Genomic DNA, 15,736 nt, shown 5'->3' with positions numbered 1-15,736 from the left:
CATTGCTTTGTTTAGAAGAACCCATAAATCAAGTCGAACAACTTGGAAGGTTGAATAACAATAAATATAAGGGGCCTTCCGTTGGTCGGACGGCCTCCTCGTGAGATGTGCCCTAAGTTGCAGAAGGACCTCAATAAAAATTACTCCACCTATAAACTTTTTATATCAAAATTGATATGCATTTTAATCCAAAATTAATTTTCAATTTAAATTTACTTTCTTATCCCCAAATGTCAGAAAGATAATTATAATTATTAAATAAGACTTCAATTATTCAAACATTTTAGAAGAGGAATTTTAATATTAAAATTATAATAAATTATAAATAATAATTTTATTTCATAATGAATAAAATAAAATAAAATAATAATATTTAAGACAATATGTTGAATAAAAAATATACATTCCTAGAATGTTGTTCATTTTTCACTTTTCTTTTGGTTCTATATGATTGATTGAAAAAGTGAAACATCTCATAGGTGTAATCATCGTTTTCTTCTTACAAAAGCCAGAACAGGAAGTACACCATCGATTTAAAATATCTACGATCAATAAAATATTTTAATATTTTCAAAAAATAACCGCGGACTGAATGCCAGACACAGCTTCTCGATAGTGCAAGAGAATGAACGGCTATAGGTATATATAGCATTTACAAGTCTGAATATGTTGTTCTATGACTCTATTGAATGGAGGACTCGAATTTGAATTCCCTGTTCAAAATCGTGGGTAGGGTTGTACGGGTTTCAGTCCAATAAATTTGTATATCAACATCAAATTTTTCTTTAAATCTTGATAAAAATGGCATCGTGCTCTTCAAGAATTTATGCTCCCCCGCACGGTCTTCTGCTTGGCTTGGCTAGTATTAAAAGAAGCAGCGCAGGCACTTTTAGTGAGAGGCATCTTTCAGGTTACAGGGGCTTAATTGAAGCGAGAATGGAATCTGCTGATTCTCTGCAGAAGGCACAGTTACGCGAGAAAAAGAATAAGAGGGTCTCCTATAGAAATGCGCAAACTAATGGCCGGGAGTTGCAGACCGATGATGATCTAGAAAAGCCTAAGATTGCCATCCTTCTCGAAGTTGAAGGGTATGAGTTAAACGATTTATTTTGATTGATAATTCGGAAAACAATTATCTGACAATAAAATGTCCTTTTTGTACGGCTAACCTTCTGTACGGGAGTTCGTATCTTCAGTCTTCCGTAGTCCATGAATATTGTGCAAAGATACTTTCAATTAAACATAGATAATTGATATTGCATAGTTTTTGATTGGATGGAAGTCTTCCAAAAGGAAGGAACAAATGAAGGAAGGAATTTTACTGACATCCATGACACCAGCGGTCCATGGGACTGAAATTTCTTCAAATCTGCATTGAGAAAGTTATCATTGTGTAATCTTGCTTTTTCAAAATTTCATTCAGACTATTCATTGTCGTCGTATTGGCTACGAGCTGCACATTGTTTGGTGCAAAATCGAGAGGTTCTTTCATCCCACACCTGTTTGGGAGCTTTCCATCTACCAGTTTTACATCTAAAATGATGAGAGCTGCTTCCTAGTTGAGCAAATTATGTTAACATAATTCATAATTCATTATTGAAAAAATTGATAGGTTAATTGTCTCTTAAATTATGTGGCAACATGATTCATCAACGCATCTTAACTATTCTGATCTATCTTACAACTGATTTAATTACTGATTCATAGGCAAATGTGCAGAATTACAGTTCTCATTCTTTGAACTTGTTGTTGTTAAGTGCAAAATATATAGAGGAAGATTGTATTAGGAAGAACGAGAGCAAAAAACAAGCATCAAAGATTGCTTTTACACATAGATTTGAGGGCTGGGCTGCATGCCACTATCCTCTTGTTGCTTTCCAAAGTCTTACTACCTGCTTGATACCTTCACGGACATCGTACATATGTTAGAACATTTCCAAGCAAGTAAAATATGATCAATCATAAATTAAAGAGTACGCTTCACAATGTATTTCAATGGGGAAAATAGCTTGTCCGATTTTCCTTTGTCGGCAGGCTCTGTATTTTTATCTCATCTGATATAGTCTTGGCTGCAGACAAAACCATCTTGGATGCATTTTTCGATTAGGGGTGTTATCAGTCCCAACCAAAAAAGTTGAAATTTTATGACATTTTTGGCTGTGGTCAAGAGCACCAATGATGCTTCTTTTCCTTCATTTTGACAATCTTCTAATTGTTTGAAGTCAGGTGAATTCTGTGCGTATTTTGATTTATTTTCCTCGTTTTGTGCAACCTATTGTCTGATTTTTCTCTCAGGAAGATGAGTCCAGTGAGTGTCATTTGAATGAGAAATTCTTCAAGTGTATGTTTCAGCAATTTTTGCCGACTTCAGCAACATGTGCGATCCATTTCGAGTCATACCAACTCAAATAGGAGGCTTTGGTCCCAAGCTTAGGAACTCAATAGACGACAAAAGAATTTCCATACCTTCTCTTTACAATGCCATTATGTTGCTCAAACTTCCTGTGGTCAGCATAGAATGTCTATTATTATGTTTTGATAATATTGGTTATCTGATTCTGTATTAATTGTTCATAGTAAATTGTTTGTCATTCTTGGGTAGTTATAAGTGTTGATTGGTTGACATTTGTGTTCCTCTTGACAACTTTTCGGTCCTTGAAATATTGTGTATTGCCAACAGAAATGATATGATGTAATCAGAACAACTCCGATCCTTGGCTGATCATCTCGGGTCTCATTTTACAATAATTTCATGTGCGAATAAAGACATTTTACTCCTGTACTTGGCATGCATTGTCCTCTATATTCTTAATTCATGTGTGGAATTTGTCAGATACGATAGTAAACACATCCCATCTTATCACCCTCTCTCTACCTGTATGAGAACATCATCGGCTAATTATACTTGAAAACTAGGCCCAAGGTCTTTAATTGAAGGTATCAAAACATTAAGGAGATACCGACTATCAAGATTGACAATAGACTAAATCTTCATGTATGGCGTCATGGAGGATATTCCATTCATACCATTGTGTTATGGCTAAATAGTTTTTGATCTTTGCCTGCCAGGTTTAGAAAGAAAAACATAGATTTCCTCTATAGTCAATTTCTTTTCTTCTACAACTTCATACTTTTGGAAAATGGGTCTTCATTTCACAAGTCCTCCTGGTTCTTGAGGGATAATTTCCGGCAAGCTTGCTTATAATCTATTATCCACACTCTTAGATAGTTTCTTGAAAATCATGTCACATAGATCTAGCTGGCTCTAAACTTGTTCAGCTTCTCACATTCTTGGTTTCTGGAATGAAAAAATTAAGGTGGAGCTTAAAAGTACTCAAAATATTTTTAACTGCCTAGTCTCCTTAACAACATTTGTCACCTCTTGCTTAACAACGATCAAAAAACTGATGCAAGAATGAAGAAAGAAAGTCAATCAAGCTTGGCACTCTATCACTGTGCATATCGAAGATAATCAATTTCTATCTCTTTTTTATCATCCTCTTTAGAATTTGGTTATGATAAGTAGATTGTTAAGGAAGTAGTTTAACGTTCTTCTTGATGTTATATCTCTTTTAGATGGTCTTTAAATTTTGCACCACTTCCTTATCCATTGAAATAGCCCGAATTCTAGAATGTTATTCCTCTCTTGTTTAACATTGGCTGACCAATGAAAGGATATTTGTCTTTCCCCTGCCATAAATCAGCTGCTGTCCTCAGTAGTTCAAGATTTATGTACAACATAAAATCATAAAAATAATTAGTCAAGTGTAGTTGTAGCATTGCTAGTATCTCAGTGGATTTTATTTCTTAAATTTTAGATCTATTAAATAAAAATTTCAGGATTGACCCACATAAATACTCTGCTAATCAATAACATGATTATAACTATAAGTGCATTTTTGTATAAAATAAATTATAATTTTACAATTGACTAATTAATGATGGATTTAGCACCTAAATTTTTCAATTTGATCATTCATGTATTCCTTTATCTTTAATATAGATGTTTTATTGTTTTTCAAACATACATTTTACAAAAGTATAATCCTATGATTACACAACAACTACTTAGTGAATGACATTCATATTCTAGAATCCATACCATTTAGTCATGCATTTCTGATTGTATCTATGTGCTCAACATATATTCAAGATGACAATCATCTATATCAAGCTACATGGCTATTTGTTCTTCCTACACTAAAAATGATTTGAATTGCAACAAGTACACAATTACAATGCAAGGAGTCGAGCTCAATTAGGTAAAACATTGACTTCTCATTATGGAGGCCGAATTCCAAATCCCTAAAGGTACATAATGTGGACTTCTAAGTCATGTAGACTTTAATTATTTCTAGCATGGATGTAATATCTGTTAAAGTTGTAGCTTTAGTTGGATTGATTCGATCTGATATACATTATTGTTATTGGTAATCCTCATTTCCTATATATACTTATCCATGTTAATAATATATATATATTATTATACATATTATTATTATTCATGTTAATATAATATTATTTAAATGATGATTACACCATACAGACATGTCTCTTAATGAGACGTGTCTCCTCCCATATTTATATGAGATCCAAATCTGCATTTGGAAATTATCAATAACAATGGCTATGATTCTATATTTGCAGAAACGATCTTAAAATAACATGGTATCAGAGCCAATCTGCAAATGTGAAAAAAATTATTTTGATAAACATTGGTTGTGAATGAAATATTGATTCAAATAGCTCGTCATGCTACTCAATCTCATTGCAAATGTTTCCATCAAAAGGAATGGAGAATTGAACGCTTGGATTTTTGCTGGTTTGCTAAACAACAAGGATTTGAAAGAAAAAAAGAGGAATACTTTGTTGATCTGCGCAAACCATCATCAGTTTGTGGTTTTACTTTGACTTTGGCAGAGGCCAGTGCATGAGGCCCCTGCATGGAGTCCACCTCACCTGCATGGGAGTCTTCAGAAGGAGTTAGGCTATAACAATGATGATGTGCTTCCATGTGTGGATTTTGCTCAAACACTACTCACTGCATATTGGCATCAGGTTCAGAATTTGTCATATGCATTGGATGAAAATAAGAAAACAATGCAAATGTTAATTGAAAGATGATGTGGCCTCTTAAAATGAAGCCAACAAAGTAGTACACATGGCCAATATTCCCACGTGGATATCTCCAAGTGTGTGAAAAAAATGCTCCAACGTGAAGTCTGAAAGGTCTTATGCAAATCATTTCGCAGCAGGTCCCAAGATGAGGAGGACAAGGCATGTGGGTAGAATGTTGGAAAGTATAATAAGGGAGTTAGAGACTAATGTAGGTGCACATAAATAAAGGCGACCACAAAGATGTAGTAAGGATAAGGAGGTAATCTGCAGGCTAACCACAACGCTTTGAGGATAACAAAATTCTACATCCCTTTGATGCATTAGAATATATACATCCATGTGAAAAGGGTGGGATTGAATTTATTTCCTTGGTATCTTTACATGTATGGTGAATGTGCAGCCTTAAAGAGAAGACTCAATAAATCAATATCGTGTCTTCAAGCCGCGTAAAATATTCTCTAGAGACAAAGAAGATAGGTTGCCACGTCATTCTTTTCGGGTATTAAGAAAAAGACACATCTCATGGTGATGACGTGACTATTAGCTGCGAGTTTTATCATGGAACACATGAAGACTATCAAGCCCGATATCATGGATTGAAGCAAATAGTTTAGGGTAAATTTAGTCTTTTGCAGAGGTGTCATCAAACTGAGAGAAATGGAAAAGAGATCAAATAGTGAGGGAATAGAATATTAACATAAATTCATACCAAAGCACCACCAGATGTAAAGAATATTCCACATTGTTATAATTAGAGATCGGGTGGACAAGAATCAGTTTGGAGGATTAATATCGACTACATATATTGTTTAAAAACCTCTTCTGACAAGACCAAGTCTATGGAGCAATATGTGAAGGTACAAAAAGATTGAGATCAATCAAGCCACAAGTATGAAGGAGAGCATTCAATAAAGCATTTGGTGATAATGTGGAGAAAGGTTTAATATAATATGAGGCACCCATGGTAGAATAGCCCGCACAAAAGATATTGAAGTCTATAATGGAAGAAATGATTGAGCAACAAAATAATACCTTTAGAGGATTAATGTTTATTCAATATTCTTAAATGGTTTCCTAAATCTTCTAGCTTCGGAGGATTTTATGAAGAAAATAAATTTTAGCGGCAATATAACATCGCTAAAATAAAAGATAATATTAAAATAACCTTCATATTTCTTTTTAATGCTCACTATTGTATCTTATTATATCTCTGTAAATATTAGAATGTTTCTAATATTTAGGTGTAGTCTAGAATAGAATGTTTCTATTCTATTCGACTCTCCTCTTTGTATATATAGATCAGTTTGATCTCTGATTAATTCATTCAAGTATTCTGCCATTTACATTTGTAACATGGTATCAGAGCTAGGGTTTAAACCCTTTGTGCAAATCGACTGAAAAATTGTGTCTTCAGCTACTGGCGTTCTTGGAAAATCGTGGATTTGTTTTCTGCAATTTTTTTTTTGGAAACCCGTGGCTTAGTCTGTAAATCACAAATCCGAAGGTCGTTTTTTCAAATCTGGAGGTCGTTTTTTCAAATTTGTTCACACCCAGATCTCAAAAAGTGGGATTTTTTGGTTTTTTTTTCAAACATGGGTCTGTCTATCCCTGTTGGATATTCTGCTCGTGTTTCTGCTGCTAAGTTTTGTTGTTTTTTTACCTGCAAACATTGTTTTTCTGCCTTTTTGACCTCTTTGGTCGCCGACTGTTATTCTGCTCGAAACCCTAGTTTTTTGACTTTGAAAATTTTTTCTGATCACATATTCTTGGTGGGTTTTTTGAAATCTCAAATGGGTCTTCATCAGATTTTTGTGGGTGCCTCGTTTTTTGTGCGTCAATTTTTGAGCCAACGGATCCAGATTCCGACAACATTTTATTTCTGGATTTTTCGAGCTCTTTTCTGGGTACTTATCCAATTTTTTTGGGTCTTTCATTTTCTCACCTCAAAGTTTGTGCCATTTGAAATATTCACATATTATAAGCATATGTATTAGCAACATTAGAAGTCAGACTCAATTAAACAACAAGCCAATGCTGGCCAACACTCAGAGCAGAAATAATCTATCTACCATGCCTTTATGGCCAGCATACTTGCAAATCATGTGAAATCTTCTGCTTGGTACATCGATTTTGGTGCCTCCCGACATTTCACTCATAGGCGTGATTGGTTTGTTGAATTCACTCCCTATTCTGACTCAGTAATCTTTGGAGGTGGCGAAGAATACAATATTGTCGGCAAGGGCAATGTTCAGATTCAGTCTGGAGGAAGAAAGCTCATGTTTCTCAATGTATGTTATGTTCCTGGCATGAAACATAATCTTCTGCCTGTTAGTCAGATTATGAAGCACTCTCCTCAATTGGATGTTGTTTTCAGTGGAAATAAGTGTTCGATTATTGATCGTGCTTCTCGCATTACCCTTGCTTTCGGTCTTGAGGATCATGGTAATTATAGGCTTGTAGATTCAGGCGATTCTCTTGAGCATGCCTTCATTGCCTAATCATCCGCTCTTAGCAGTCTCTGGCATCAGCGATACGGTCATCTGAACATTCAATATCTAGCACAACTTGCTCGGGATAATTTAGTCCATGGCCTACCTAATATTCAGACCTAGAACCATCGCGTTTGCGGAGCTTGCCAAGCAGGGAAGCAACATAGGACACCATTTAAGAATGGTGAATCATGGCGGGCATCCAGAGTACTCAAGCTGGTCCATGCTGATGTATGTGGTCCTATGAATACTCCTTCTATTACTGGGAATAGGTATTTTTTACTCTTTGTGGATGATTTCAGTCGCAAAATGTGGGTATATTTTCTTAAGCAAAAATCAGATGCCTTTCTTGTATTTCAGCAGTTTAAAGCTCTAGTAGAGAAAGAGTCTGATTCCTCCATCCGTACTCTTAGGATCGATAATGGGGGGGAATTCTATTCTTCTGCTTTCTTTGCCTTTTGTACTACTCATGGCATTAGACGTTAGTTCACCACACCTCACACCCCTCAGCAAAATGGTGTTGTAGAGCATCGAAATCGTACCATCACAGAAATGGCTAGGGCTATGCTAGAACATAGAAATGTTCCCAGAAAATATTGGGCAGAAGCAGTATCCACAGTTGTCTACCTTCTTAACCGATCACCCACCCTTGCAGTTAATCATAAGACTCTTGAGGAATCCTGGTCTGGTCGCAAACCTAGGATCAACCATTTGAAAGTTTTTGGCTCTCTAGCATATGTATGGATTCCTGATGCCAAACGCACTAAGTTGGATTCCAAAAGCCAGAAACTTATGTTTACAGGATACAGTCACACACATAAGGCCTGCAGACTGATTGATGTAAATACTGATCGTTTAATCTTCAGTCGTGATGTTGTGTTTGATGAGGAACTCTGACCATTTCTGCTCTCTGACTCCCCACCACATTTCGAGATTCAGTCTTCAGCAATCTCTGACTTGGGTTCTTCTATTTTATATGAGTCATTTGATGCTACTGATACACCACCTCAGTCACTTCCAGATAATACAACTCCTGCTCTTGCTTCTCATCCAGCTATTTTGACAACATCTGATATTGGCTCCTTGACGCTTCGGCCAAAATGGTGGTCTCAAACGATTAGTGATCTTCGTCCCGATGAACTCATTGAGGGTAGAACCTCTAGAAATAAGAGCCTTCAGCACAACATAGTTAATATAGCTCTTATGGCCAACATCCATAGTATCCCTGAGCCCCAGATATATGCAGAGGCCAAAAGAATTCCAGAATGGGAACAAGCAATGGATGCTGAGCTTTAGAGTCTTCAAAAGAACCACACCTGGGTTCTTTCAGATCTCCCTCCTGGGAAGAAACCCATTAGCTGTAAATGGGTCTATAAGGTCAAGTACCATGCAGATGGTACCTTGGACAAATACAAAGCCAGACTTGTTGCTCAAGGATTCACCCAGCGCGAAGGCATTGATTATGAGGAGACATTTGCTCCGACAGCCAAGATGAGTACTATTCGCATTCTTCTTGTAATTGCAGCTCAGTATGGTTGGAAAGTTCATCAGATGGATGTGAAGAGCGCCTTTCTCAATGGTGAATTACAGGAAGAAGTCTACATGACGCAGCCCATAGGTTTTAATGTTGTCGGTTCAAAACACAAAGTATGTAGACTCTAGAAGGCCCTCTATGGTCTTAAATAGGCCCCTAGGGCTTGGGACATAAAGATTGATCATTACTTGGTTGCTCAAGGATTTCAGCGTAGTTCGTCAAACAGTAATCTGTATATTAAACACTCTGGTAATGATATTCTTTTTTTTGTTGTCTATGTGGATGATTTGATCATTACTGGAAATTCAGAACATTTGATTTCAGAAATCAAACAAGGTCTATGCAGAACTTTTGATATGACAGATCTCGGATTGCTTCATTATTGTTTAGGTATTGAGGTTTGGCAGACTGACAACAGTATTTTTTTGTCTCAGTCCAAGTATGCCAGAAGTTTTCTTGATAGGTTTCGAATGCAGGATTGGAAATCTGCCTCCACTCCTATGAAGATTGGTCTAAAATTGTTCGCACAATCTATTTCTCCTCCTGTAGATGAAACACTCTTCAGGCAACTAGTAGGTAGTCTCATCTACCTTACTACTACTAGACCTAATCTCAGTTTTGCAATCAGCTACATCTCATGGTTCATGACAAACCCCAAGACTGATCATTGGATTGCAGCGAAACGTGTGTTACGCTATGTACATGGTACTTCAGATTATGGTCTTCTTTACACAAGGAGTACTACTCCTCAGCTCAGTGGATTCACCGATTCCGATTGGGTCGGCTCAGTTGATGACAGGAAATCTACTTCTGGCTATGTGTTTAGTATCGGATCTGCAGCAGTTACTTGGACCAGTAAGAAGCAACAGGCACATGCACTCTCCTCTACAGAAGCAAAATATAGAGGAGCTGTCAAGGCAGCTTGTGGAGCAGTTTGGCTCTGGCAGATGCTATGCATATTCCTCAAGCAGGTCCAACTTCTTTGTTTTCAGACAATCGGGGCGTACTCAAACTTGCCAAGAACCCCGTGTTTCATGAACGAACCAAGCACATAGAGCTTCATTGCCATTACATCCGACAATAGTAGAAGATGGATCTATTCAGTTACGCTATGTCTCTACCTCAGAGCAATCAGCAGATATTTTCACAAAACCCCTTGGTCCTGACAAGTTTGTTAAATTCAGGGGATCTATTGGTGTAGTAAATAGATTGAGCATTAAGGGGGGTATTAAAATAACCTTCATATTTCTTTTTAATGCTCACTATTGTATCTTATTATATCTTTGTAAATATTAGAATGTTTCTAATAGTTAGGTGTAGTCTAGAATAGAATGTTTCTATTCTATTCGACTCTCCTCTTTGTATATATAGATCAGTTTGATCTTTGATTAATGCATTCAAGTATTCCGCCATTTACATTTGTAACAGATAATACTATCAATTAAAGTGACAAAATGAATTATTTAAATGGAAATGGTATGAAATGGAAGGATAGAAGAATACAAAATAAAATGAAAACACAATATTGTGATGATAAAGAAGTTTAAATAAAATCTATGCGATAAGCCAAAGTATGAATAATCCAAGTGTCTCATGAAGAGGAACCATTTCTAGAGATACTACCTCTAAAGGATATTAAAAGAGATAAGTAATATTCATTATTATATTTTGAGAACTACCTTTATTTTTGTACTTAATCTCTTATTTATATTTCTATACATATTACAAGAACTATGTACCTTGATCTTTTTCGAGAATGTTCTTGCAAGAAAAAGAGGGAGATTGAGATTCAGAGTGAGACTGACATTTCATTAGAGGCAACCTTGAAAGAGAGGGAACAAATAGAGGAAACATGTATTCTGAAGAGTAAAACACATACGATCTCCTTAAAACCAAGGCAAACCCTACTACATATCAAAGTGAAAGGTGAGAAATATTCTTCAAGGAAACTACAAGGACCCTCTTGAAATTGGGAAATAAGATAGAATCAAAGTAACTATAGAGGGAACATTACATACACCAAGGAGATGATGATATGAGGAATAATAACAATGATGGTACAAGTCTTTATTGATCACTTGGATTAATCAAATGGATTATTAGCAATCCCAATTAGAAGTAATCTATGTGGAATGTTAATATGAAAGGAATATCAATTATGAAAGTAAATAAGGAGATTGTGATTTCATAATGATAGAGGTTGTGAATTTCAAGAAATAATAAGAGGTGATCTACATTTAATGAATGAGGATTAATTTTATTGAAAATATTGTAACGAGTTTGAAGATGTTGGATTTAGGGATGAGAATATTTTGTTAAGTATGAAAACATTAATATAATGGGGTTACCTATAGTTTTCAAGAATTTGTGATGGAAGGATCCACCTGTGCGAAGTTGTTGATCAAAGCATATGTTGAAGTAAGAGAATCATATAAGGAATTTGAAGGTGTGTTACTTTGAGAAGTTGTAGGTCACAAAAGCACAATGAAAGTGATGGTAGTACCTCAAGGTCTTCTTGCACATAAAAGCTACGACATGTGCTAGTGATATAATAAACTAAATCAGCTAGTTTTCCAAGCAGTAATGATTATCTTTAAAAATATCAATTATCATATGAGACATTGATCAAATAGACTAAGATTTTGAGATCTATTAAGCAGAAAGAAGGTTGATACAAAATTGTTCAACAATATAAGAATGAGTGGAAATTTTATATTGTGGGGGGAATAATAGTCAATGTTTCATTCCCACTTTACATATGCTACCAAATATATTGTGCAAACTCAATCTAATGATAGTACCTCCAAAGACCTTGATGATCAAGATGGATAAAGTGTAACATCCTGTTTTCTCGGGTCTAAAATAACATCCAACATACTCAAAGAAGTACAGTTACTACTTCGTTTCATAGGAAGACAGTTATATCATTCATGTTCATTCATGTGAATAAGATTTACTGTTAAAATCAGTTAAATAATTTTTTTTAACTAAATACTTGAAGTACCATCAAATTAAATTACTATAGAAATTAAAAACCACATACCTTGGAAAATTGAGTTCAAATCAAACTAGGGATGCTGCTGCAACCACCCGGGTTAGTCCACAAATACACTATAACAATTTCATATGATGACTATCATCTACAAACCGCTATCTTAAAATCAAATGATAATTTTAAATAAATACCACTATATTTTAAATTAGGGTATCACATACCACTGTATCAATTAGGGCATCATTTACCTTCGGTTCATTTAGGGCTTCTAATACTGCTATCTCACTTAAGGCTTCCGCTACCATGGATTCATCTAGGGCTTCCGATACCATGGATTCAATTAGGGCTTCCGATACTACTGATTTCAATAGGGCTTCCAATACCACGGATTCAATTAGGGTTCCAATACCATTGTATCATTTAAGGTTCCTGTCATCTCTCAAATCAATTAGGGTTTTAGATTCCTTTTCCTCTGATTACTCAATTGTGACAATATCTCAAGATTAGAAAATATACTTACATTTGTTATTTATATATGAAAGTAAAATGATGATAACAAAGAAATACTTCAATTTAATCTTACCTCATAAATAAAAATGATAATACCTGTTTTCCGATAAAACAATTGAATGCATGGCTTATCTCTAGCTAATGCACATCCGACATCTTGAGAGAGGTGAAACATTGTCAGGGGCTTAACCACCCAACCTCGGAACACAATATATCCCTACACGATCTCTAACGAGAAAGGCTCTCCCTACCTGGAATTGACAGGGAACATCATTCCATCCACTGGGCATCATGATATATAACACGCCATAGGACTTGGCAGCAGGAGATCACCATAACAGAAATATGCACGAGCTATTAATTAATGATAAATATTGAAATGTCATAACTGATACTGGTTCATATTATTGATGATTCCTTTCTCACACCTCATCACCCATCTTCTTGGCTACACAGCTAGGTGAGTCCCAAGTATCCGAAACAATTATTCAAGAAGATTACATACAATCATCATTTCACATTATGTGATTATATTCTTTAAAGATCATAAAATTGACAACATTCTTCCTGAGTGAAACATGCATAAGCTATAGAAATGTTTTATGTATGTTTTTATGAATACTGAAGTCAATCTCATTTTGCCGGTTCTCTTCACCTCCTCACCCTATTTAGGCCTCCAAGCCGGTGATTCCCAATTGTTATCAGATTTAAGATCACAATGATATTTTACAACTTCATCACCACATACTGGCATCTTCGCCTGGTGAATTTCTTGGTGTTCTGGTTTCAATACCTCATTCTCAGCTAAATATATTTCAGGATGTATCTGATTCTAAACTGGGTTGATATACTTTTTTTTTATCATGGATCCAAAGATAACTCAAAGTTGCTCTACAAATTCGTACATTTATACATATATACATATATAAGAAAGAATAAGAAAAATCGACTCTATAATTTCAATGTCATAACAAATTTGGAAGTATTCGGATTCTAAAAGAATAGTAATCATGAATATAAACCATTGCTGTAATCTTGCATAGAGCAGTCGACTGAATTCAAAGGATTACAATGATCTAAAAGGATTGAAGCTGGCTTTGGTTTATTATCTCATCAACTTTATATCAAATTGCATAATGAATGTTATCAGAGAAGATAGATTTTTAGGAATAATTTAGAGAGTTGCATATTCAAAAATTATAACAATTATCAGACTTTGATTAGAAACATTGCTATGGCAGTCGAATGATCACTAGAAGGTTATAATGATTTTTGAAAATATATAGATGACATTGTTCATGGTCTTACATTAAAGAAAAAGCAAATTGAAATTGGAAAAACGTTAGCTCTAACAATAGATCTATTTCACTAAAAGGAAACGATACCTTTGCAATGAAGGACGATTAATTCATTTACATCTGATATAGGGACGATTGCATAATTATCACCAAACATGGAAGGAGTGAAACACGTTTCCTATGAGATGCATTTAAGAATCCTTACGTGGCTCTGCCTGGAGACTATGAAGCTCGGGTGTTGAGTGAGTTTTCCAACTCGCGGCAAGAACTCTCAGCCATATGCAAGTATTCACTTGCTATTGTCCCTGCAATTCATTCGTATGCTAACTGGAAGGGTTTGGAAGTATAATGACTTGAAAGCCGAGAGTAGGAATGGATGCTAAAGGCTAGGAAAGAATGCTGAAAAAGAATACAGATGCAGGATGCCAATAAAGGATGATGCCGAGAATGTTTAAAGGTTTATTAAATAAGTTAAAACCTAACCTTACGGCTACCATCAGTTATAAAGAAGCTATTCAAATTCCCAAGGTAACCATTCAGATTCTAAATATTAAATTGACTAAGAAAGAAAAGAATAAGAAGTTGGAAAGAATTGGAAGATTAAAATTCAAAGATTATAATAATACAATTATTATTATTATAATGCACAATTATTAAATGATAATGGTGCCAAATCACTTTTTTATATTAAAAAGCACGTAATTAAATATTTTATTAAAAATAATATGACGAAAGATAAATTAAAATCCTTTAAGATACGTTTTATATTTGAACTCAATTAATTTAATTAAATTATTAAATAACTCATGCAAGTCCTGTAGATGTATTCTATTTCAAATTGTTAGGTCCTTTACCCGTCTGCCCAGTGATGGTGATGCTTTGCCTAATTCTTTTCTGACAATGCTTCCACCCCTTCGACATGCTCCCTGCAAGGAATTTCTCAATAATTAAATTATTTAATCATAATTTAATTATAACGGTTAACCTTTCATCTTAATTCCATGAATTCGCGATTAACGATCAACTAACATGTCATCTTCACTTGAAATCATAATGACCAACTATCTTACCATTTTGCCAGATTATATCAAATTAAACTGCCAACTGATTTCATGCAAACCTCAACGGCTATATTTCAAGCTAGGTCAAGAATTGGGATGTAACATAAAGCGAGGCTCTTGAAGCAAACATCTTTGATGATTGAGATTATGAAATTCTTCTACATTAAGAGGGAGTTTGACACTTCTTCTAAGGTAATACAGGAGCTTAGAAGATTGATACTCAGAGAGAGTCTAGAAATACATGTGTGTAATTGCATGATTTTGATGGACCCACTCCTATGCATATCATGAGGAGTGATGACTTATCACTAGAAAATTAGATATCAGATTCAGAGTGAGTCTGACAAGAATCCTTGGGGAAGAGAGTCTCTAAGGGAGTAACTACTGGACTTGACTTCCCAGGATCATTGTTCAGAGGGAGAATTGTTTTGAGGTGCAATCCTTTGTGAATGATATCTTCTCAATGAGGAAATGTTCTAAGTGAAATTCCTTGTAATGCATTCTTCTCTGTGAGAGAAAATTAAGTTGAAAGCTTTTGTACCACCCTCTGACTAGGTTCATGGTGGTTATTATTTCACATATGATATGTAATGAAAGGTGACGATCTTTCATTGACATATATAAACAAAAGGTAATCATTGTAATATGACGATCTTATAAATGGTAGATCTTTTATCATGACAGACTTCATTAAATTGTTGTCCCAGAGTGCTAGAAGTCATGATAACAAA

General features: G+C 35.1%; 1 protein-coding gene across 2 annotated transcripts in view; it reads left to right on the top strand.

Annotated features, from left to right (window-relative positions):
- The first annotated feature begins 567 nt into the window (after positions 1 to 567).
- LOC149529116 (CBBY-like protein) overlaps positions 568 to 15,736 on the top strand; it is a 223,412-nt gene continuing 208,243 nt past the window's right edge. Inside the window, exon 1 of one of the 2 annotated variants that reach the window (XM_089810563.1) lies at positions 568 to 1,088. In XM_089810563.1, coding sequence (XP_089666689.1) covers positions 802 to 1,088 — 287 coding nt within the window. In that variant the 5' untranslated portion in view covers positions 568 to 801. The remainder of the gene's footprint in view (positions 1,089 to 15,736) is intronic. The other variant, XR_016358876.1, reaches the window with a different exon arrangement.

Source organism: Cupressus sempervirens, chromosome 11, assembly GCF_028749045.1.
Source record: "Cupressus sempervirens isolate cs-2001-9-10 chromosome 11, ASM2874904v1, whole genome shotgun sequence".
Taxonomy (NCBI): domain Eukaryota; kingdom Viridiplantae; phylum Streptophyta; class Pinopsida; order Cupressales; family Cupressaceae; genus Cupressus; species Cupressus sempervirens.
Note: the sequence above shows the minus strand (reverse complement) of the source record. Positions and strands in the feature narration are given on the sequence as shown.